A 25,228-nucleotide genomic window follows, 5' to 3' on the forward strand; every position below is an offset into this window, starting at 1 on the left:
GCCAGCCCCCGCCGGTGACCAAGGGGGACAGTGCAAGTGGCAGAAGCCGGACAGCTCTGCCTGGGACAGATGCTAAACCGGGCAATCGTGTCACCGGGATCCTCCTTAGCGAGGGGGCCGCTGGTGTCGGAGGAACTCGCCCACCACCTGGTGCCGTGTGTACAGACACCCTTTGCCTCCCCCACGCTCTCCCGGGGGGAGGGCATGAGCACCTGGTCACCCAGAAGGCAGCTCATCCCTGGGGTCATGCAGCCCAGCGGGACGGAGCCAGGATTTGAACTCATGCAATCTGGTTTCAGGCTGGTTGCTCAGTGCACATCACTGGCCACCTCTAGGGAGCTGTCCCTTTCCTGGGAAAGCACAGGGGACGTTCAGAGGAAGAAAAGGAAAGAAAGAAAGAAAACAAATCAATGCCTCTCCACCCTTTCCCTCACTTTCTTCCCTCCCTCCTCTCATAGAATCCCCGGCCTGACCTGCCGTTTGCCACAGATGTTGACAAACTGGAAACTCCTGAGCTGATGGTATCGGACCCAAAGGGCCAGGGACGCTGGGCCAGGATTGGGGGCTGGGGGCTCTGAAGGCCGTTCTGGGCATGGTCCTGGGCCTTCACAGCCTTCCTAGGTGTCTGTGAGCCCCTGGAGGGGAGGTGGGGGCCAGAAGCTTCTCCAAGGACCCAGTAACAGGCCAGAGCATTCGGATTCTCTCTAAAAAGATCAGAGAAGCGTCTGCCCTCTGCAAGCCCGTGTCTCTTTCCCCCGCTTTCAAGCCTGAGAACAGTTTGGTCTGGGTTGGTAGCATCCCGGCACCCCGGGTTCTTTCCTGAGCTCTGGATGTCCACAGGAGCACGCGTAGACCCTCTGCTCCCCGAGCTGGGTACGCCCCGTCCAGAGGGGATCCTGAGCAGGGAAAGGCTCTGTGTGCAGAGGACAGAGCTGTAATGAGCCATTGCAATCCACCTCCCCTGTGTTCGACTTCCTTCAGGGGCGTCTTAGCATCCTAGGGGATGGAGGTTTGGAGCCACAGACTCACCCATCTGGCGGCTTGCAACCTGAAGCCAAGGCCTGGGTCTGCATTTCAAAGATTTGGCAGGAAGTTAGATGTATCTGATGGATTTACGCAATCACGACTTATTTTGGAACTTCTCTAACACGGAAGTGCTCGTGACACAGGGAGGGCATACGTCCTAACTGTCTGGCTTAGTGCAGTTTCACAACTGAACACGCCCGTGTCACCGTCCTCTAGATTAAGCCACACGTTGTGATGACCACCCCTCCCCCCGGCCCCTGCTCCTCTGCCCCTCCCCCCCCCCGCCCCGGAGCCCCCTGCTCCCACAAAGACCCCGCCACCCCGACTTCTCTCTGGCTCCCTCAGTCTTGCCAACTCTTGCACTTGATGTAAATGGAATCACAAGGCACGTTCTCTTTTGTGTCTGGCTTCCTTGGACCAGCATGCTGGGGATTTATTTTTATCTCTGATCCCACCAGAGCAGTTTTCCAAAGGCGGGGAAAGATTCCGCGAAGCAGGTCCACTGGGTGGTTGTGGCTTATAGGAGCGATGCCCAGATGGCCATCACAGATGCTCGAGATCCAGGGTGGCAGGCCGGTGGCTCAGGGGCCTGTCTCGTCCTCCATCAGGTTTAATCTGACCTATGCAGTGCTTAATGGATACTTTAATATATATACCAAAGTGGAGGAAATACAAAAGAACATTTTCACACACATTGTCCAGAGTTGACAACTTAAAACACTTCTGGTCATTTGTTGTTGTTGTTATTGAGGTGAGATTCACATCACATAAAAAGAACCATTTAAAAATGCACAGTTCAGGGGCGTCTGGGTGGCTCAGTCAGTTGAGCATCCGACTTCGGCTCCGTCACGATCTCAGAGTTCGTAGGTTCGAGCCCCGCATCAGGCTCTGTGCTGACTGCTTGCTCAGAGCCTGGCTGGCTGCTTCGGATTCTGTGCCTCCTTCTCTCTCTGCCCCTCCCCTGCTCGCGCTTTGTCTCACTCTGTTTCTCAAAAATAAATAAGTGTAATAAAAAAATTAAAAATGCACAGTTCAGGGGCGCCTGGGTGGCTCAGTTGGTTAAGCATCTGATTCTCAATTTCGGCTCAGGTCATGAGCTCACGGTTCGTGAGTCTGAGCCCCGCATCAGGCTCTGCACTGACGGCTGCAGAGCCTGTTTGGGATTCTCTGTCTCCCTCTCTCTCTGCCCCTCCCCTGCTCACGTGTGCTCTCTCGCTCTCTCAAAAATAAATAAAACGTTAAAAAAATAAAAATAAAATGCAGGGGCGCCTGGGTGGCTCAGTCGCTTGAGCGTCCGACTTCGGCCAGGGTCATGATCTCACGGCTCATGAGTTCGAGCCGGGCTCTGTGCGGACGGCTCGGAGCCTGGAGCCTGCTTCGGATTGTGTGTCTCCCTCTCTCTCTGCCCTTAACCCCCTCGCGTTCTGTCTCTGTGTCTCTCAAAAATAAAAGCAAACATTAAAAAAATAAATAAATAAAATAAAATGCACAATTCAGTCTGGCTTATTACATTCATGATGTGGTGCGGCCATCACCTCTGCTTCTAAACCATCTTCATCCTCCAAAGGGAAATGCGGTCCCCATCGGCAGTCTCTGCCATCCCCACACCCCTCCAGCCTCTGCTAACCACCAACCCGCTTTCTGGCTCCCTGGGTTTATCTCTCTGGGAGAGTTCACGTCCGTGGGACCGGACACAATGCCCTCTAGCACCATGTACGTTGTTGCAAATGGCAAGACCTCATGCTTTTTCACAGCTCAGTAATATTCCATCGTGTACGTATACCACAGCTTTATCCATTCATCTACCGATGGACGTGGAGGTTGCTTCCCTATCTTGGCTGTTGCAAACAATGCTGCTGTAAACATAGGGGTGCATATATCTTCCAGATTAGTGTTTTCGTTTTCTTCGGATAAATACCTAGCAGTAGAATTACTGGATCGTATGATATTTCTATGTTTCCCCCCAGAGACCTACAGACTGTTTTCCGTCCAACAGGTGGCCTTTTGTGTCTGATTTCTCTCACTCGCGTTACGTCTCTGAGGCTCATCCGTGTTGTAGCGAGTAGCACATGTCAGTGCTTTCCTGTACTGCATTTCCTTTTTTATGACTTCTGCTCATTTGTGGTTCATTTTTTTCGAACAATGAAACATTACCGAGAAGGTGGAAGAGTCCCCTTTTGCCACAGAACTTCTGTTCCTGTTCCTCGATTCCAGGCATGCGATCAGTCCCGGGCAGTTTTCTCTTTAAGCTGGGAAATTGACGGGGGCGCCTGGGTGGCTCGGTGCGTTAAGCATCCGACTTCAGCTCAGGTCCTGGTCTCCCGGTTCCTGAGTTCGAGCCCCGCGTGGGGCTCTGAGGTGTCAGCACGGAGCCCGCTTCAGGTCCTCTGTCTCCCTCTGTGTCTGCTCCTCCCCCACGCCCCCCCCCCCCCCCCGCCGTCAAAAATAAATAAACATTAAAAATTTAAACTAGGAATTGACAGGCAACCTGAGCTCTGTAGCTTTGGCCTCTTCGAGCGGATCAGAAGCCCCTGCGCTGAGCACGGTGACCATCAGGACTTCAGCTGCGTGGCGCCCCCACCAGGAGAGCTTGAGCTCTGCAGGTGGCTCTAGGTCCATTGGACCCACTTCACTTCCGGCCGCTCCCCACCCCCGCCAGCCTCGGACTACGTAGCCCCTGAAGGACACCTGTCTGTGCCCCATGCAGGTCTCTGCTGAGCCACTGTCTTTGCAGATCAATGAAGAAAATGAAGACATCACATCTCTTCCATCAAGGTCTGATTTAAGAACTGGCCTCTATTCCAAGAGACCGGTGTGCTTTACTTCGTTGGTGTTAAATTGTTCTTTGATGAGATACTTGCGTTGTAAATGGTGCTTGTCCGGGGGTAGCAGACCTTTTCTGTAAAGGGCCAGAGAGCAGGTATTTTCAGCTTTGCAGTATGTCTGTTGCAAACCACCCCCCACGGCCATGTAGCAGGAAAGCAGTCACATCAGCAGGCAAACAAATGAGCGTGGCTGTGTCCCCATGAGACTTAACTGACAAAAAGAGGTGGCAGGCCAGATTTGGCCAGCCCTCCTCTCAGAAACGGTGCTCGATGGTTATGTCTTTTAAATATTCTTTACTGGGGCGCCCGGGTGGCTCCGTCGGTTGGGCGTCCGACTTCGGCTCAGGTCACGATCTCACGGTCGGTGAGTTCGAGCCCCGCGTCGGGCTCTGTGCTGACAGCTCGGAGCCTGCTTCGGATTCTGTGTCTCCCTCTCTCTCTGCCCCTGCCCTGTTCACGCTCTGTCTCTCTCTGTCTCAAAAATAACATTAAAAAAAATTTGAAAAATATCTTTACTTACCGAAACAAAAACTTACTACTGATACAAGTAGTTAGTCCCTGCAGTGGACACTGTTGATGCTCATGAAGATTTCTTCCCCCCTTACATTGAGGGGCGGTTGGGAGACTTACGTTGGGCAATGAGCCGTAAACAGAAGTGACACGTGTCACCTCCAGGCCAGCGTGCAGTGACATCTGTCGTGGACCGTGCCGTCTATCACCACCATCACCCCCCCAAACGGTGTGATCACGCGCCCCATGACCGTCCTGTCGCGGGGACAGTGGTGGCAGAAGGATAGTTGTCTGGGGCCAGGGGAGGCCAAGACGTGTGGCTGCAGCAGAGGCCACAGAAATGCTGGAATCGAGAATTTCTCTTTTGACACGTCAACTTGGAGATGCCTCTGCGGCGTCCAAAAGCAGGTGTCAGAAAGGCACTTGGAAACACGAATTTATTTTAGAAATTGTAAACTGGGCTGCTGGCGTATTTGGTTTAACTGGCATTGTACTCAACTGTGATTTAAACACAAGAGATTAAAAACAAAAGATGTTGGGGCGCCTAGTGGCTCAGCTCGGTTAAGCGTCCGACTTCGGCTCAGGTCATGATCTCGCGGTCCGTGGGTTCGAGCCCCGCGTCGGGCTCTGTGCTGACAGCTCAGAGCCTGGAGCCGGCTTCGGATTCTGTGCCTCCCTCTCTCTCTGCCCCTCCCCTGCTCCTCTCTCTCTTTCTCTCTCTCTCTCTGTCTCTCAAAAATAAATAAACGTTAAAAAATTTAAAAAATACAAAGAAAGAAAAAGATTTTAAAACCTGTAAAACTTTGGGAGATTTTACATTTATAAAATCCAAAGTGTCCTGCCTCCTTTGAATAATGGGCAGATCTGGCCACGCTGGGCCCCAATTTCCCGCGGCGGCGACCTGCCAGCGCTAAGAAGCAGGGTCGCTATACAATCTGCCGCCTCGACTGCCATTCCCAGAGGCCCCGGGGCCCTGACTCTGCACGTCAGTTGCCATTCATTGCTTCACTCAGGATGCTGCGGTGGAGAGGGCCCTCCGTACCCACGTCTCCACTGAAACTAGCTCAACAAAAGACAGTGCAAGAGAGTCACATTCCAGAGGAATTCGGACGCCATGTGCTTTTTCTCACACTTGGTGCGTGTTCTTGTGTGTCAGAGGGTCACCCTTGCTGTCTCAGCCAGCGGAGGAATTTCAGCGGCCGCCTGGTGCGCAACCTGCACACCCAAGATCGGGACGGCCCCGGGCACCTTTGGCTTTTGTCGGTGCAAGCCTGTGACTGTGCTCCTATATTTCAGTGTCATCCTTTCACGAAGACGAGTGGGAAAACAGGAATTGCCGAGACCAGGGATGAGAGGCAAAGGTCTCCCACGTGAATGTCATTGCAACAGAGATGGGCGTGGTATTTTTTTAGGGTTCTCCAGAACTATCTGTATGTACATATATAAAACAGGTATGCATATACATATTTGTTATACGTATAACTTATGTAGAATATATATATGTATAATATATACTATAGATCCCTTATATATAATATGCATAATATAATAAAATATAATATACATTCATTAGATATAATATAGAAAATATATGTATAGTATATAATATATTCATTATATGATATACAATATAATGATAATGTAATATATGTTCATGTTATATATATTATATATATCCAGTAAGCATATATTTGTTTTCCATAAGGAATTGGCTCACGCAATTATGGAGGCTAAGAAGTCCCGTGATCTGCCATCGGCAAGTTGGAGACCCAGGGAGGTCCGAGCCTGGAGGCCCAGGGAGGGCCAGGAAACCCGGGGTGAGACATTCCAGCTCAAGCAGGCAGACGGGACGAAAATGTGGGGGAATTTCTCCTTCCTCCACCTTCTGCTCTATTCTGGCCCTCAGCGGATTGGGTGAGCCCAGCCCCCATCGGGAGGGCCGTCTCCGGTCATGCTAATCTCACCGGGTAAACCCCCTCACTGACACACACCCCAGAATTAATGCTTGCTCCGGGCACCCCCGCGGCCTGCTCAATTTACGCAGGAAGTCCACCACGGCAGGTGACAGGAGGCAACGTGGTGTGCCGTGGCCCACGTGGGTGCTCACAGGAGGGAAGTTGGATGGTTTTCTGTTTAGTCTCGAAAGCCACGATGACGTCACATTGGTGTGGCACTAAATAGCGCAGCCTCTGGTGCCGTGGCCAGCCCCCCCCCCCCCCCCCCCCCCCCCCCAGCCTACAGAGACACAACGGGCTCCACTCCAACTTTGGTCGGCCGTCGAGGCTGGTGGCCTTGCACACACCCCGGAAGGCAGGGACAAATTTATTACTCACGTGGTGAGGATTCTTGGAAAGAGCAAGGGGGTGAACGGCTGGGGTTACGGTGGTGGCTGGGGGCGGGGCGGGGATGAACTTGCCACGGGTGCCAAAGCATCGGGCGCCCTGCCTTCTTCCCCGTGTGCCCAGATGCGGGCGGAGTGGGAGACCGATGGGTGAGCAGTTTGATATAAAAACATGGGGTCAGACTATCACACTGACGCTTCGTAGAGACCCAGGAATGCTTCCCTCCACCCCCAGTGGCTGTCCCTATAAGGAGCACCAAGAGCAGGCTCAGCCCTGGCAACGCACCCCTTCTGCGGGCACCCGGGGTCCCAGCCTCTGGTTCCGGGGCTGGCTCTGCTCTATTGCTCTGTGCCCACCATACGGCACAGGTGGCTTTCTCTTTGCCCGGTGTCCCCCAGCTCAAAATTCCATGTGTGTCCTCGTGGGAATGTTATAGTCAGACATCGAGAGGCAAGATTTATTTCCTAATTAAATGAGAGCATCCTGCACCGCAGATCGATCAATCATACCCACACACCAGCACACAGACAACAGTGGCTCGACTCCTGTCTGAATGTCTCCGGGGGAACCGACGGCTCCCTCCGGGTGCCGGGATTCCAAGGCTGCGGCTTATCCAGGAGTTATCGTTTGCATCTCGTGGAATCAGAATCGTCACCCGCCCGTGCAGAACGCGGCTTATTAGCCACACAACCATCTCCCCAAACTGAAGCCCAGTCAGGTTGCCTCCCGGAGATGCGATTACACATGGCGAGTGTAAAATCCACAATTATTCCGGCCTCCCTCTTGAAAGTTTGAGTGAATGGCCCAGAAGGATGTGAAGATTTCTCTTTTTCACGGGGATATGGGCGGAGTTGCATTTACTTGTGGGTTTCGGAAGGAGCGCCCAGCTTTCTCTTGAGCCTTAGCAACAGCCAGGTCTTAAATGTAGTATGTGGTGAATACATGTGTATGAACTAAAGTGCCCGGGGACAGCCCTGTTCTACCTCTTGAAGAGAGAGCATCATTCTATCGTTCTAACCAGCAACAAGAACAGCAATAACAGTAGCAACACTCACCCTTGGCTGAATCCCTTGGCCAGGCTACACGTCTTAACAGATACTTTATCGCCAGCTTCTCATTTTATCCTTACGCTGTTTCTAAAGAATCTATTCCTTTGCTTCAAGGGATGCAACCAACGCCTTTTGTGGTGTATGCTCGGCCAAGCCCTTTCTAACCTCATCCCTGTTGATCCCTACACCACCCCCAGGGATAGTTTTGTGTCCTCGTTTCTCAGCTGAGGAAGCAGGGGTGGGAGGTCTGGCCACCTGCCCAGAGCCACGTGGTCTGAAAGCGGAGGGCCTGAGTTTGAGCCCCACTCTCCACGCAGCACACTGCCTGTGTCCTCACCTTTCCACTGACTCAAGAGAAGATATAGCCAGCCCGCATGGACCGCTAAGGACACATTTCATTTCATTTCATTTCATTTCATTTCATTTCATTTCATTTTTTATTTTGTTTTATTTTGTTTTGTTTTATTTTGTTTTATTTTATTTTATTTTATTTCGCTTTATCTTTTCCCTGCTAAGAACAGTTTTTTAAAAGAAATTTTCACCTTTATTTATTTTGAGAGAGAGACAGAGTGCGAGTGGGTTAGGGGCAGAGAGAGAGGGAGACACAGAATCGGAAGCAGGCTCCGGGCTCTGAGCTGTCAGCACAGAGCCCCACGCGGGGCTCGAACCCGTGAATGGTGAGATCATGATCTGAGCTGAAGACTGACACTGAGCCGACTGAGCCACCCGGGCGTGTCAGTGCTGATAACCTTTTAAGTCCAAAATCTCTTTATCAATCCCCAATGCCAAAATACTCCCAAATTAAGAAACGTTACTATTATAGTTTGACAGCAATGCTCATATGGTGGCAAAAACCTGACCCTTAACTGATTCCTGGTGCCTTAGAGTCCTTGACTCCACGTGAATAGTCTTAAGTTTTGCTACAGAAAGATTAATGGGTTTAATTGTGTGGGGCTGCCCCAGACCTTGTCAGAGGGGTAACGTGATACACAGAAATCGACGAAGTCCTAAATTCTCGAACACAACGTGGCCTCAGGCTTTGGCCACTGGACATCAGTGCCCGCTGGGGCCTTTCTACACAGGTGTATTTGAACATGTAGCAGCGAGAGCTGCGTTTTCTAGTGGTTTTGTTTTCTTGCACCTTGCAGTTCTCCTGTAACTCAGACGTAGGAGTTTCTAATTTATCTCGGACTGAGATGTGCTTGTGACAGAATCCATTCTGAGTCCCCAACCCAATTATGTTTTGCATCATTTCAGAGGCCGCTCATTTAGACCAAGGCCCATCTGGAGGTTCATTGCTGTGATGTATTTCGGCATCATGTACACAGTTCACCAGCCTCGTCTCGACCTTGGAAATGTTGTGGTATTTTACAGTGTTGGTGACATTTATGAGCCCATTTGGACACCCACAAAGAGGTTGATTTCCATAGATTAAATGTCAAGTTTGAAACCGTCCAGGGTAATTGAATCCTGGAGCGCTGTCCACTTAGATTCTCAACCAAGACTGTTGACTGTTGAGATTCTCAACCGTGCTGTTATGAGCCCACAAGAGCAGCCCCCAATTACTTAGGTCTGCCCGAGGCCAGGGGACACAGTGGGAGTGGGGGGCTCAGGGCAGTGGAATTTGATACCCGAAGAAATATTGCCTCATTTACACTTTTTAAAATGAAATACACATGTGGTTAGTTGGTAAGTAAATTATCGGAGGCAGAAAGACCCTACCAACTGAGGTTTTCAGGTGTTGGTTAGTTGATGAAACCTAACCATCTGCGTATGAACAAGTACAGAAGGGTGAAAAGGAATTCATCCTTCAATCACTGTCCAAAGGGGGTATGCATCTTCAGACTTTAATTTGAGTCTCTCTCTTTTTGAAAACAAATTTTAGAACTTCTGGTCACCATGCTGTACACGGCATCCCCATAATTTATTTATTTTATAACTGGAAGTTTGTACTTTTTTAAATTTAAATTTAAATTTTTAAATTGACAGCCAAGTTAGTTAGCCTCGAGTGCAACAATGATTTCAGGAGTAGATTCCTTAGTGCCCCTTCCCCATTTAGCCCATCCCCCCTCCCACAGCCCCTCCAGCAACCCTCTGTTTGTTCTCCATATTTAAGAGTCTCTTCTGTTTTGTCCCCCGCCCTGTTTTTATATTCTTTTTGCTTCCCCTCCCTTGAGTTCATCTGTTCTGTGTCTTAAAGTCCTCATATGAGTGAAGTCATATGACATTTGTCTTTCTCCGACTAATTTTGCTTAGCATGATACCCTCCAGTTCCATCCACGTAGTTGCCAATGGCAAGATTTCATTCTTCTTGATTGCCGAGTAATACTCCATTGTATATATATACTACATCTTCTTTATTCGTTCATCCATCGATGGACATTTGGGCTCTTTCCATACTTTGGCTATTGTCGATAGTGCTGCTATAAACATGGGGGTGCCTGTGTCCCTTCGAAACAGCACACCCGTATCCCATGGATAAATGTGTAGTAGTGCAATTGCTGGGTTGTAGGGTAGTTCTATTTTTAGTTTTTTGAGGAACCTCCAGAGTGGCTGCACCAGTTTGCATTCCCACCAGCGATGCAAGAGAGATGCTCTCTCTCCGCATCCTCACCAACATCTGTTGCTGTCTGAGTTGTTAATGTGAGCCATTCTGACGGGTAAGGTGGTATATCTCATTGTGGTTTTGATTTGTATTTTCCTGATGAGGAGCGATGTGGAGCATCTTTTCATGTGTCGGCTGGCCATCTGGATGTCTTCTTTGGAGAAGTGTCTATTTGTGTTTTTTGCCCATTTCTTCACTGGTTATTTGTTTTTTGGCTGTTGAGTTTGATAAGTTCTTTATAGATTTTGGATAGTAACCCTTTATCTGATATGTCATTTGCAAATATCTTCTCTCATTCTGTCGGTTGCCTTTTAGTTTTGCTGATTGTCTCCTTCGCTGTGCAGAAGCTTTTTATCTTGATGAGGTCCCAGTGGTTCATTTTTGCTTTTGTTTCTCTTGCCTCCAGAGACGTGTTGAGTAAGAAGTTGCTGTGGCCAAGATCAAAGAGGTCTTTGCCTGCTTTCATCCTCGAGGATTTTGATGGCTTCCTGTCTTATGTTTAGGTCTTTCATCCATTGTGAGTTTATTTTTGTGTCTGGTGTAAGAAAGCGGTCCAGGTTCATTCTTCTGCATGTCACTGTCCAGTTTTCCCAGCACCACTTGCCGAAGAGACTGTCTTTATTCCATTGGATATTCTTTCCCTGCTTTGTCAGAGATGAGTTGGCCATAGGTTTGTGGGTCCATTTCTGGGTTCTCTATTCTGCTCCATTGATCTGAGTGTCATTTTTGTGCCAGGAAGTTTGTACATTTTGACTCCCTGCACACATTCTCTTCTTGCCTCTGACAACCACCAATCTGTTCTCTGTTTGTATGAGTTTGGTTCCTCTGGATCCCACATATGGGTGAGATCCTATGGTATTTGTCTTTCTCTCTCTGACTTATTTCACTTAGCATGATGCCCTCAAGGCCCATCCACATTGTTGCCAATGGCGTATATAAGTACACCCCACATTTTCTTTATCCAGTCATCAGCTGATGGGACACTTAGGATGTTTCCATATCTTTGACATTGTAACGAATGCTACAATCAACATAGGGGTGCAGACATCTCTTTGGGACAGAGATTTTGTTTCCTTTGGATATGCACCCAGGAGTGGGATTGCTGGATCGTATGGTGGTTCAATTTTTAATTTTTTCAGGAACCCCCATACTCTTTCCCAAAGTGGCCGCACCAGTTTGCATTCCCACCAATAGGGCACTAGGTTGATCTGGGTCTTTGAAATGTTTCTTGCTCGGGAGCAACTACAGTTGGGAAGATCTAACAAGGGTGTGGGCCCCCTTCCTCCACTGGTACACAGTGACCACGAGGGGCAGCACAGCCTCACAAACCTTTACAGCCCTGACTTGTTGTCGTCCTAGAGGCTCAGTGGAGTGCTTTCTCAGCTCCACCGTGGTCGTTTCTGTCAACGGTATCTGCTGACCTGTCTCCCTAAAGTGAGGTTGCCAGGCCACACAGACCAGTCCGTTAAAACCAGAATACAAGTGGGGCACCTGGGAGGCTCAATCGGCTGAGCGTCCGACTTCGGCTCAGGTCACGATCTCACCGTTCATGGGTTCGAGCCCCGCGTCGGGCTCTGTGCTGTCAGTTCAGAGCCTGAAGTCTGCGTCGGATTCTGTGTCTCCCCCTCTCTCTGTCCCTTCCCCGCTCGTGCTCTCTCTCTCTCTCAAAAATAAATAAACATTAAAAAAAACCAAACAAACAGAATCAAAGTCACACCATCAAGTTTCAGAGGAGTTGAACTGGGCTTGTTGAATCCCTGTCCAGGCTTGGTCAGGATGCCGGTAGGAGTCAAGACAGGTCAAGGGACCCCATCTTTTTTTGCGGCCAAAGCATTACAAGTGTGCACACGGTGCGAGATGGCTCTCAGATTCATTTTATGATCAGGAATTAGAACAAAAAGTGGGGCGCCTGGGTAGCTCAGTCGGTTGAGCATCTGACTCTTGATCCCAGCCCAGGTCTTGATCTCAGGGTCGTGAATTCAAGCTCCATGTTGGGCTCCATGCTAGATGTGAAGCCTACTGAAAAAAAAAAGGTTAGAACAAAAAGCAACACCTGCCCTTAGCGGCTCTCCCCGGACCACAGGTGTTCGCTGCCTCACACCTGACGGTCAGACAGAATTACGATCCTGCTGGGTTCGGATGATCGGCCCCGCACGGCCGTCCCTTCTGGCTGCTCCACTCAACCGTGGTGGTGGCCTCCGATCACAAGAAGTGACGTGGGTTTCTTCAAGGGCAGACGCCTTGCCTGCAGTGACGACCAAGATGCCAAAACGTTAGGTTTGGAAAGGGACGGCCTTGGCCAAGCATCGTGTTGTTTAGTCTACATCAGGCGAAACATCTGGATGATTGGAGACATCTTGGGAGTTGAATGGGCCACGTGACCGGTTCTCCTGGAGACGCAGCTGGGTCAAGACCAGTGAGAGACACGTGCTCTCAGGAGGGTGTTTTCTGGGCAGGGGAGGAGAGAGGAGACCCGGTGTGCTCAGTCCTGGCCTGAGGGAAGGACCAACCCCAGGGGCTTAGAGAAACAGAAGTTTGGGGCGCCTGGGTGGCTCATTTGGTTAAGCATCCGAATCTTGGTTTCGGCTCTGGTCACGGTGTCACGGTTTGTGAGTTCAAGTCCCTTGTCGGGCTCCGTGCTGACAGTGAAGATCCTGCTTGAGATTCTCTCTCTCCTTCTCTGTCCCTCCCCTGCTCTCTCTCTCTCTTTTTCTCAAAATAAATAAATAAACTTAAAAAAAAAGGAGAGAGAGGGGCTCCTGGGTGGCTTTGTCTGTTAACGTCGGACTTTGGCTCAGGTCACCATCATGGCTTGTGAGTTCGAGCCCCACGTCGGGCTCTGTGCTGACAGCTCGGAGCCTGGAACCTGCTTTAGATTCTGTGTCTCCCTCTCTCTCTGCCCCTCCCCTACTTGTGCTCTGTGTCTCTATCTCTCTCTCTCAAAAATCAATGAACATTTAAAAAAAATTATTTAAAAAAATGAGAGAGAGAGAGAGAGAGAGAAACAGAAGCTGATTCTCTCATGGGTCTGGAGCCTGGAAGTCCCCAGGCAAGGTGACAGCCGGGCCATGTTCCTTCTGCCCACCTACAGGGTAGAATCCTTCCTTACCTCCTTCTGGCTTCTGTTAGCTTGTCGGCAATGCTCAGCCTTCCTTGGTTTGTAGACACATCACCCCGCTTTCTGCCCCCATCACCACGCGGCCTCCTCCCCTGCGCTTCTGTTCCTCACACGGCGGTCTGTCTCCTCCCTGCGGGTGTCTCTCTCCTTTTCTTATAAGGACACCCATCATACTGAATGAAGGGCCTGCCCTCTTCCAGTATGACCTCCTCTCACTTTAGCTCATCACATCGGCAATATTTCAGGTCATGTTCACAGCCCCTGGAGACTCCAACATACCTTCTAGGAGGAGACACAGTTCAACCCACGTAATACCTGGCTTCTCTTTTCCTCAGAACCTAAGGAGCTGTGACATTTCTCCTTTCTTTGTGTGATCTGTGGGTGGCAGGGGGGACGTGAGCCAAGATGCCTGTGGGCTTTCCTGGCGGCTGCGGCCGGGGTGGCAGGTGATTAGTGGGGGTGCCCCTGCTCAGGGAGGCCGGAAAGGCTTCCCGGAGGCTGCTTCTGTTCTGGCTCTTCCAGGTGAAGCCATGAGCACCTGAGTCGCCCAGTCTGGGCTGGAGGAGGGCTGTGGGGTGGGGGGAGTACCAACGGGTGGCTGCGGGTGAGCTTGGCCATGCGGCTCTGTTCTCAGTACCCGAGCAGCTGGCTTTAAAGGTGTCTGCAGTCAACACCCTGGAGTAGGCAGGCTGGTCAATCAGGTCACGTTCCGCAGACCTTCCAGAGAACTACGTCTCCGGACAACACGAGAAGCTCTTCTTCCGGAGGCTTCTAGGATTTAGAGGCTCCGAGCCCCCCCCTTGCAGGGCATAGCCCAGATTCAGTAGGATTTCTGTCCGCCTGGTATCTGGTGCCCTCAAAGTCAGAGTCCGTTTAGGAGCCTGCTGGAGAGGCCAGTGTTGAGGCTTGGGGGAAGGTTCTAGATGAGGGATTCTTGGATTGGTAAAGCACGCCCAATGCCTGGACGGGAAGGTGAGCAGGAAAGGAGTGGGTGGATGGGCTTTGTAAGTGGATCGAACCATATAGAAGTCCCCGCACCCCGGCCCCAGTCAAGCAAACACAGGGAGGACTGTGACCAGTGACGCATAGGAGCTGAAGGGGGAAGGACCGTGTCTCCCTGGAGGACAGATGACTGAGCATGGCCCCTCCCGTCCTGCCCCCTCCAGGTCTGCTCCTCAGAAACACACACCAGCTTCCACAAGCCTCTTACAAACTCTCCTTGGGGCCCGGATGGAGGGGCCTGTGAGCATGCTGGCTTTTCCTTCTGGCACTCTCTGACCACCTGGATGCCCCCACTTTCTACACCTACCTCTATCCCTCATTCGTAGGCCCTGGAACAAAGCCTCAGGGCCCGTCAGGGACCAGAAGCAAAATGTTAACCAAAGGGTCAATATCACATGTCCACGGCGGAAGGAAAACGGCCTGGTTTGGCCAGCTCGGCTGCTGTAGGTGCTGTGACAGGGTGGCTGGGGCAGGTAAGTGGGGGAGGTTTTATTTTATTATTTTATTTTATTGAAATTTTATTTAAATCCGTGTTAACAGTTAGTGGAATAATGGTTTCAGGAATAGAATTTAGTGATTCATCACTTACATGTAACACCCAGTGCTCATCCCAACAAGTGCCCTCCTTAATGCCCATCCCCCATCCAGCCCATCCCCCACCTACCTCCCCTCCCAAAACCCTCACTTTGTTCTCTGTATTCTGTTTTTATCTTATTTTCCTTTCCCTTCCCCTATGTTCATGTTTTGTTTCTTAAATTCCACATGAGTGAAATCATATATTTGTCTTTTTCTGACTGACTTATTTTGCTTAGCGTAATACCCTCTAGTTCCGTGCACGTTGTTGCAAATGGCAAGATTTCATTCTTTTTGATCACCGAGTAATACTCTGTTGTACGTATGTATATATACAAATACATATCCATACGCGACATTGAACGGACGGTGACAGGTAGGATCAAAAGTGACAATAAAGGGCCCAGACAAAATTTGATTCTTAAAATTCAGTCACGTTGTTTTTTAAAAGCCATACTTAGAAATTCCCAAGGTATCAAAACAGAATTCAGAGACTCTATTTTGCCTTATTCATTACATTAGCCAGGAATGAGTGTGTCAGGAGAACGTTCTGGAGGGGAGGTGTTGATGAATTGAAAATGTCAAGGGGCTGTTTTGTGTTCTTTGCAACATCCCCTGAGCAAACGTGGAGGGGAGCTGTATCTGCAGAGGGGGGGCTGGGGAGCTCCTCCCTGCGCTGGCTTCGACATCAGCGGCCTGGGGCTTGGCCGGCAGGTGCCCAGCGGCTGGCCTCTGGACTCAGTGGATGCCTTGCTCCGGCCAGCCTAGCTCTTTGGCACACGCCCCTTTGCAGCTCCTGATCTCAAAAGCGTGCGCCAGACCCTTGTTCAGGCCTGGCACCCCGGCTCTCCAGCCGATGAAGCCCTGGGTCGTCTTCGGGACTGGCGGGGACGGAAGGATCTGGAATGGAGACGTAGGGGGTTTAGCCACCTTGGGCCACAGTGACACGGGGCGTGTCCACCGAGGCACCAGGATCGGCACGTGAGGCCCGATGGGGAAAGGACAGGAAGGTCTCCCTAAGTGAGATGCGCCCAGGGTACACACGCTCCGGTCAGCTGGACCCCGAGACTCGCTTCTCGCCACAAAACCATGAAGCCAGGGGTGATTCTTTATCTGGTCATGCCCAACACACTGACTCATGACCTCCAGGAAAGTAATTGTTTTTTTAATAAATGCTTTTATTTATTTTTTGAGAGAGCGAGAACAAGCGGGGGACAGGGAGACAGAGGATCTGAGATGGGCTCTGTGCTGACAGGCTGACAGGTTCACAGCAGCGAGCCCGATGCGGGGCTCGGACTTATGAACCGTGAGAGCATGACCTGAGCTGAAGTCGGATGCTCAACCGACTGGGCCACCCAGGCGCCCCTGGGAAGATAATTTTTATTTGATAAAAGAGCAAAAAGGAAAAAAAAAAGTAAGGTTCAGAAATATCAGGGCACCTGGGTGGCTCAGTGGGTTAAGTGCCCGACTCTTGGTCTCAGCTCAGGTCATGATCTCCCGGTTTGTGAGTTCGAGCCCCACACCGGGCTCTGCGCTGACAGCACAGAGCCCCTGCTTGGGATTCTTTGTCTCCCCCTCTCTCTCTTTCTCTGCTCCTCCCCTGCTCTGTCTCTCTCTCAAAAATAAGTGAACATTTAAAAAAAAGACATATTAAGTAAGTTCACATCCCCCTTTATAAAATATATAACAATACTGTCGGATGGTATCCCGGCGGTTACAAATACTCCCGTTTTCCTCAGGAGGCTTTATGAAACGTGTGTGCATGCATCCACACTCCCCCCCCCCCCCAAACTGTAGAGGCCACAGGAATGAAAAGTGATAGAATGTAATTAAAGACCGAAGGAAAATGAGGCTCTGTCTGAAATGAAAAACCACCGTTTTGTTCGTCAATTCCCTGGACAGACTTGAAATATTTGGAAAACGAGGGCAAATGTTTACATTAGTTTCTCCCCTTCCATTTGAAATAAGGCCCTGTTCTGCCTCAGGGCTTTTGTACACGCTGTTCCCTTTGCCTGGAAAGCTTGTCCAGGGCTGGCTCTTTGTCATCCTCCAGTCCTCAGCTCAAGGGGCATCACCCTGTCCTCTGTTATCCTCTAAAACCTCACCTGTCTCTTTCCTCCATGGCATTCAGCACAGCATCTAACAATTGTGTTGATTTTCTTGTTTCATGTGGGCCCCCCCTCCCCACCCCCTTGTCTTTTCTTCCTGTTTACCACTGTTTACCCAAGCAAGCCCCTGGCACCCACCAATAGCTAACCGTCATCGGAACTCTCTAAAACCCACCGGGTAACGTTCCAAATCCTTCGCAGGCGTTCTCCCACGGAACCCCGACACTATTCCCTGAAATAGGTGCTTTCGTTAACCCCCATCGTACAGGGGGGAAAGGAGACATAGGGCAATCGGACGCTCCCAAGACCACGCAGAGGGTGAGCAGCCGAGCAGGATTTGGATCCCGGTGGTCTGGGCCCGGTCCTTCCCCCGCCCCGGTTTCGGGCCCAGCCCCCAGAAGTGTTTGCTGAATGACGGGACCAACCCCATCCTTTTCTCGGCCGCCCTCTGCTTCTGCAGCGCTGGACGCAGCGGTCCTCGCGAGTGTCGTGTGGGGACGGGTAGCCTGATGTGTTCCCCGCACGGGGGCTCCGACAGGGCCTGGAAACTGGCCTCCCACCTGCTGGGCGCCACCGCCTTCTTACCTACCGCGGAGTGGGGCGAACACAGTTCCCTGCAGGGCTCATTTCTTACTTAGGAAAATAAGTATTCAAAACGACTTGGCGAACCTTGATGTATTTTTCCACTGGGGTCACGGGCCGGATGCGGAATCGCTCGGGAAGCTCGATTTTGGGCTTCGGGGTGAGGGGTTCTTCGTCACCCTTGAGCAACTGAAACACAGTCCCCAGAGACAGGAAGCCTCAGACTGAGGTTAGTGGGAGCCGTCTCGTCCCCGGCCCCCCGGAACGCCGCCGTTTGCAGGTGACCGAAGCAGGGCTCAGAAACGTTGGGGAGCTTGAGAGAAAGGGGCAGACTGGGGACCGTCAGCTCGGCCTCAGGACTTGGCGCTTGGCTGCTGTGCCTTGTACCAGCTTTTGCACCTGCCAATTTATACTCCCGCGTCGTAATTTGGGAAAACCTCACAGGTTGCGGACTCAAAAACTTGCCAACAAGCTTCCAGGACCAATCTTGAAAATATTAGAGGAGAGTCCCCATCCCCCCTTTTAATTTGTAAAGCGATTTTGAACTCCGAAATCCCAACTTAATTACATGTGAGGAATATTAATACAGACTCTTTTTATTCATTTTGTATTAATAAGGACTCATTTTATGCATAAAATCTCAAGTTGTAGAATTCTGTAAGTATTAAAAAAACTCATTAAGAGTGGCATAATTTGAAAGCTAGCGGGTGGGGTCAATTACAAATGGGGTTTGGAATTATGCGATTATTGTGCCGTTCTGCGGTCCCTCCCGAGAAATGTGGTCTCCAGGTTGTTGTGTCCTGGGGGTAGTTTGAAAGGCTGTGGTCATGGGGCGCCTGGGTGGCTCAGTCGGTTGAGTGTCCGACTCTCGGTTTTGGCTCAGGTCATGATCTTGCAGTCTGTGAGGTCAAGCCTGGCGTCAGACTCTGGGCCGCCAGTGCAGAGCCTGCTTGGGATTCTCTCCCTCCCTCTCTCTCTTCCCCTCCCCCACTCGCTCTCTCTCTCAAAATAAATAAATAAACATAAAGAAAGAAAGGTTGTAGTCTGGTGGCCACCGTCCCACTGAAGCCCATGCAAGCATTTTACATCTGTAAGGTGATTTACAGACCCGAGCCACTACTCAAGAGTCAGATTTCATTTCTTTACTTAAAATTTTTTTAAAGAAATATTTTTTTATTTTTGAGAGAGCGAGCGAGCCAGAGAGAGAAAGTGAGTGGGGAGGGCAGAGAGAGAGAGGGAGACACAGAATCCGAAGCGGGCTCCAGGCTCTGAGCTGTCAGCACGGAGCCCGACACGGGGCTTGAACCCGTGAAATGGGAGATCGTGACCTGAGCTGAAGTCGGACGGTCAACCGACCGAGCCGCCCAGGCGCCCCTGGCCAGATTTCATTTAAACGGGTGGGTTTCTGGAGTCTCTTGAGCCACGGGGCATCTGCACTTCTCCTGTCTATCAGGTAGCACTCAGCTGAGCTGATGAGCTCTGCATGGGCCCAGGGGTTTCTACAGTCACATCTCCCACTCCCTAGTAATTACGCCTGGCGCTTCTGCCTGTTTCTGTTCCCTGGCTGGTTTAGGAAATACCTAGAATATTTCCCCGGTAATCCCTATATATTCACCTGGCTTCTATTCTCGTCCCATCTGAACTACACACTCACCCAATGAGGCCGCTTGAGGACTGGCAACCCATTTTACAGATGGGTAGTCTGAGGCCAAGTGGCCCTGCAACCAGGCAGACCAGTTTCTCCCCTTGGTGCTTCCCTGTATTAAATGTATGACTTTGCAAGTCTTGGAGCTCAATTTCTTAATTCAGAAAATGGGCATAAAACAGCACTCCCTTCTGTGCAAGAGTTGTTGTGTGGATTAAACGAGCTGGTTCGGATGAAGCACCCAGAACATGGCTGGCTCGTAGTAAGTGCTCAATAAATTCGCGAAAGGAAGGAACCTATAGGTTTCAGAGTTACCGGTTTTCGTATACAGCACTCCGTTTAATTTTATTCTTACAAATTATGCACTTCCTAACCATTTATTCTTTGAAATAATCAATTCTGTAACCTCTGGGCTCATAAAATCTCTATTTACCTCCTCGAGAGGGGTTGCTAAAAATCCCCAGTTCTGGGCCCAGTTTTGCCGCGCTTCGGTTTCAGCTTTCAGGCGGTATTTCCTGGAAAAAAAAAAAAAAGTCCTAAGTGCTGGGCGGCATTGGAAAAAGGTTAAAGTAGCAAGCTCTAAAAGGTCCACTGGGGAAAATTTTACTTTTTTCCATGCATGTTATCGACTGAACTATGCCTCTGTGCCAGAAAGGGAGCTGGGTGCCAGAGGGAGCAGGAGTCCCGGTCTCTGGGGACCACGAGGGGTGACAGGTGTCTAAAGACCCAGAGGTACGGGTTGGATGGCACGCTGGGGACAAGACTTGGGGCTGGCTCTGCCCGAGGGGCCATGTAGGTATTAGAGTCCTTATTTTGGTGAAGTGAGTGAGGTGGGGTGAGGCGTCTGGAGTGCAGAATTTAAGGGGTGCTCACTTCCAGGTTCTGGCAAGTGCACAGCCAGCATGGCCTGACCTTGAGAATGAGCCTCCTTAAATACTGCCCCCCAGATCCCCCACCGGCCCCGCCCTAATCCTGGTCCTGCTTGTGCTCCACAGTAAATATGATTTATATACAGTGACCTACTAGTTGAGGGCTGGCGTGTCACATTTTGCACACATCTAATTAAACATTTACTCATTTTGACTTTCAAGCTTCTTTTCCTCTTTTGGAATCAGTGTCTGCACCCCCACCCCACCCCCACCCCCCCACCCCTCCAGAGCCCAGTGTCTCCACCGTTCTGGAGGTCCCGAACAAGCTTTCTGCCCTGGGCACTGAGCATCTAAAGCAGAGTCTAGTCTAATGGAGATATAACGTGAGCCTCAGGTATGAGCCACGTACATAATAACAATTTTCTAGAAGCCACACTAACGGAAAAGTGAAAATAAACGGCTGAAGTTAATTTTAATATTAGTTTCTTTGGGGGGTATGAAATCTTCGAAATCTGTTGTTTCTATTATATTTACAGTTCGTTCCAATTTGGGCCAGCCACTGGCTCAGTAGCCACTTTGGATGTTGGACAGAACCGTCTAAGGGTTGAACCGGCTCTCTTCACACAGGAGGGGGCATCTGATTTGGGTCCTGAAGGATGAGTATGAGTTTGTCTGGTGGAGAAGGGACGGAGGGGCATTTTAAACGGACGGAACATACCTGTCACGGCAGTCTTACAGGTGTCTGAGACAAAGATAAAAAACAATGAATAGCTGTGTATTTTGTGCCAAAGGATTCTGGCTTCCCATTGACAAGAGAGAGGTAAAGTTTCCTATAAAAATAAATTTGAGCGAAAAAGAAAGCCAGTTTAAAGAAAAATATGAAGTGATTAACGCAGGTTTTACAAGGAAATGATAAAAATCAGAGAGACGGCCAGCAGGATAACTGAAGTTTAAGAGGTAAGCAATTATGCTTCATTGTTACTCAACTTCACTTACTTGCATCTAAATTAGTAACCTCCCATATTGGTGGAAACTTCAGAGATGGTGTATTTAGCGATTCAATAGAATGCCGAATAAAAACACCCATGACAAATGTCTGCTGAACATAAACCTTTTAGAAAATGGATCGGTTTTTTAAATTGAAATGTCTTACTACTTAAAAAGGCAGGAAAATCAAGAATGTAAAGAGCCTATGCATACCTCATTCAAATTAAGTATTAAGATATTTGTTTTATTTTTTTTTGTAATTTGGTAAATCTTAAAAATAACATGTTGGTCGGCTCAACAAGCAAAGATTTGCAGATGATTGCAAAACCAGATGTAGTATCTTTTATCTTTCGTCGTGGGCCTAAGCGGAGAAAGGCTTTCTGGTGGCCCTCATGTCCCTGACGTCGCCCAGACCACCTCCAGCGCACGGTCCTGGCGCCCGGAGGTCGACCGCCTCCAGGAGCTGGAGGGGAAACTGAGGCCGCCAGGTGTGCACGCTCGAGGTGGGGACGGCCCCGCCCACCGGGTACGGGATCCCGGGCGTTACCAGATCTCGTCTTGGGCGACGAGGTTCATGCGCTCGGCCGCAGCAGTGCTGAGAGGTTTCTGCGTCATGTGGGCTCTTGGTCTCTGGGCTCCCGGCGCGCACCAGCCCTGGGCTCGGCGGCGTCTCGCGTCGCCAGGGAGACCGGTTGCCCAGCAACGCGGGACGCGGAGGCGGAGGCTGTGCTGCACCTGGCGCGGGGTGCGGGCGCGAGGCTCCAGCCGAGGCCGTGCGCCCGCTGCCCTCCTCCGCCCGCCTCCGAGCCCTCCGCCCACCTCCCTGCCCACCTGCCTGGCCCTGGCGGCGGCGGCAGCCCTTCTCCTGTGCGGGAAGCCCTAGGGAAGCCTCACCGCCTCACCACCCTCCCCCCTTTAAAATTTAGGCCTGCGAGGCAAGTACGCACACCCACGAGTGTACCCATCCTAAATGTACCAAGCTTGATGAATTCTGTCACAGAGGAACGCACCCCCCCGGAGCCACGGTCTGGATTATCAACTAGGACCTTCCAGCCCACCCGCCTTGTCCACTTCTCTGGGGGGGGTGATTAGTTTCCCTGGCATTTGAACTTTGCAGAAGTGACTCGTCCAGGGCCCAAGGTTGTGTTTGAGAGGTTCATCCACCTTGCTGTGCGTGCCTGGGCGTGTTCTTTGTTCGTTTCCACTCCCGAAGTCTATCCTGCTGCCGCTGGGGTGGGGATTGGGGTTTTGGCCACCCCAGTGCTGCCCCGAGTATTCCTGCACGTGGCTTGGGGAGAGCGTCGCCTATGTATGCATTTCTGCTGGTATTGACCATTTATAACAATCCCCTGCATGAAATGCACAGATAATACGGCCTGCACACCCCACACCCACACCCTCCTTCATGCCCATCAACACCAACCCTTCGTGACTGGGGTTCTCAATCGGTTCGTTGACTGACTTGGCGATCTCCCAAGGTTTCCACCAGCCCACGTTGTCAGAGGTCTGGAATTGGACAACGGGTCTAAGAGACAACAGTTAATGGACAGACTTGGAGGGCAGGGCGCCATGTTTTTTTGCCCAAGCAGCCAAGAGGTACACAGGTGCCCAGAGACTCATGGGACTGAGCGAAGGGGGTCATCATGCTTTTGCTGAACTACAGGCCGTCTCCGGGATAATTACCAAGGTCACCTGAGGGGGCGTGGGTGTTTTACCTTCCAGTTGGGTACCTGTGATTCTCCCTGGAATGTCTGCCTCCCTCCCTTTCCCTGACCTCCTTGCTCCCTTATCAACAGATTAGTGCTTTTATGGGGCTGTTGGGGGAAGTATTTACATATAACAATGTTCTCCGCACCCAAGGCGTGTATATTTTTCTTGGCTCTTGGGAGGTGCTGGGTAGAGGCCCCAAATCGGGGTGGTCCCATTTGCCCACTCAGCCAAAACAGTGAGGGGGCCGGGCGGGGGCTGGAATTAGAGAGGATAGGTTAATTCATGAATGTGGTACACATTATGCCCTTGGCTGAGCAAGCTGGTGGGCCTGGTCGGATTGCCGCAGGCTGGACAAGTGTCCGGGTGGGCTCAGGGTTTTCTTTCGGGCCTTTTTTTGTGAAGCCACCATTCTTACAACAGGAGGTAAGTAATCTGGAAAGCTGTGTGAGCAGTGGACGGCGGGGAGAGGAGGATCCATCATGTAGGAGGGCAAAGTCAGCTTTCCCTTCGGGAAGCTTCCAAGATGATTCTGTTAAAATGATTAAGAGTAAGTTCACTTACTGAATGTCTCTGTATGCCGGGCTCATTCATTCTACAAATGTCTGCCAAGCACCTCTGATGTGCGCGGTGATGCAGGAAGGGACCAGACGGACTAAGTCTTTGCCCCTGCCCCAGGGGGAGGGGTGGACACGTCTGGAGGAAAGACAATGAGGCAATAAACAAATGCACACACCGGCTCATGCCAGGGAGACACGTCTGGCCCGAGGAGGCTAAATCAGGAAGGAGGTTCAAGGTGATGGGGAGTCAGGGGAGAGGTATGGGAAGAACTATTGTGAGTGGGTAGGGAAGCCCAGGTCCTGAGCTGAGCCGGCCCCGAGGGTCTGGAGAACACTAAGGAGGCCAGTGCAGGTGGAGGCATCCCTGGAAGGTGTGGTGGGTACAGATATGGACAAGCAAGGACAGTGCCTTCCAGGAGGTCAGTCGAGTGGGGGCACAGATGTGAACGCCCCCAGATGATAACGCATCGTTTCATCATTCTGGATGGGGTAACAGTAGGATGATGTGATTTAGAGCGTGTCCCTGATGAGGCAGGGAAGTACAGAGGCGGCGAGGAGTGAGTTGGGTTTTGAAGGATGAGTAGGAGTTTGCCAGTTCTGCCCATTCTCCTCAGAAATAGCTGCATGGGCCACCCTGGGGGATGGGTCTAGGATGAGAAGTGGTTGAGGTTCAAAGTCCAAGCTTTGGGACTGGATGTGGCCTCACGCCCTGCCTCTGCTGTGTTCCATCTCAGTGGCCTCAGGAAAGTTGGTTGACCTCTCTGAGCCCATGTCCTCATCTGCCAAATGAACTTGTAGGGGTCTGAGGAGGTGGCGTAGGGGGAGCAAATGTGAATGGCTCTGCATGCTGCCAGAGCGGTTGGTGCTCACGAAGAACGGAGAACGTTGCCCAACGACCAGCCTGCGGGTTGCCTCGACACAGGAGGCGTCTTTGGCCAAAGGCACGAAGGTTTGGGGGACAGTGTGGGGAGATGGAAATGAGGTCTTGACTGGAGCTGGGCTTTGCTTCTTGAAGATGTCAGTTTTGAAGAAGAGGCTGTGGGCGGCTGGTGGACTGGCCCGGAGGGCGGGATTCCTTCTTTCCTGAGAGGGGAGAGAGCTACACTCACCTGGGGCAGCCCCGTGGGCCTTCCTGAGGCGCCATAGTAACCATCATGGCGCCAGCATTCCCTGGGCCCCAGCTGGATCCTTCTTTACATTCTCTAATTTCACGAAGGAGGGATTCCTTCGGTGACATTTTGTAGAATGGAAAACCGGCTCGAACAATTGGTGGGAGAGAAAGGATTTGAAGCAAACTTCAAAGGCCCTCGTCTGACCGTGAACTCTGGGTTTGGGGGTGACTCTTCCTCCCTAGGAGCAGGGCCTGCAGGAAGATGGGGCGTCCACATATCCTATCCTCCTCCTCTCTCTTGATAATCAGGAGGCCCTTCTCTCTCCGGATGATTTTTAAGCAGCTGAGCTTGGCCGTGGGTGTCCAACCCAAGCAGCAAAGGACAGTGGGAAAGAAGCCCAGCTCTGGTTTTTCTGAGGTGTTGCCGGAACTTTCGGTGGGTCTTGCGAGGTTCTGGGCCTCTCCCTGAAACTGCTGTCAGGCAGCCGAAGTTGGTGGAGGACCCAGATGAGGCGGAGGCCCTGCGCTGCCACCTGCAGGCGCTCCCTGAAGACACCTTCCTGACTGACGGGCACGGATTTGCTTCAACCAACTATGAACAGAGCCCCC

The 25,228-nt window shown here is 51.1% G+C and overlaps 1 protein-coding gene across 1 annotated transcript; it reads right to left on the minus strand.

The window, feature by feature from the left end:
• Positions 1 to 15,362: 15,362 nt before the first annotated feature.
• CUNH20orf85 (chromosome unknown C20orf85 homolog) lies at positions 15,363 to 21,919 on the minus strand. The gene is made up of 4 exons (XM_019426205.2): positions 21,789 to 21,919; positions 19,819 to 19,900; positions 17,828 to 17,929; positions 15,363 to 15,950 (listed from the first exon to the last, which is right to left on the minus strand). The coding sequence occupies exons 1-4, from the start codon at positions 21,854 to 21,856 to the stop codon at positions 15,789 to 15,791; spliced, it is 414 nt and encodes a 137-aa protein (XP_019281750.1). The 5' UTR covers positions 21,857 to 21,919; the 3' UTR covers positions 15,363 to 15,788.
• Between the last annotated feature and the right edge of the window lie 3,309 nt (positions 21,920 to 25,228).

The sequence above is a fragment of the Panthera pardus genome, unplaced genomic scaffold (genome assembly GCF_024362965.1).
Source record: "Panthera pardus isolate Hobbes unplaced genomic scaffold, ASM2436296v1 HiC_scaffold_25, whole genome shotgun sequence".
Classification (NCBI taxonomy): Eukaryota; Metazoa; Chordata; class Mammalia; order Carnivora; family Felidae; genus Panthera; species Panthera pardus.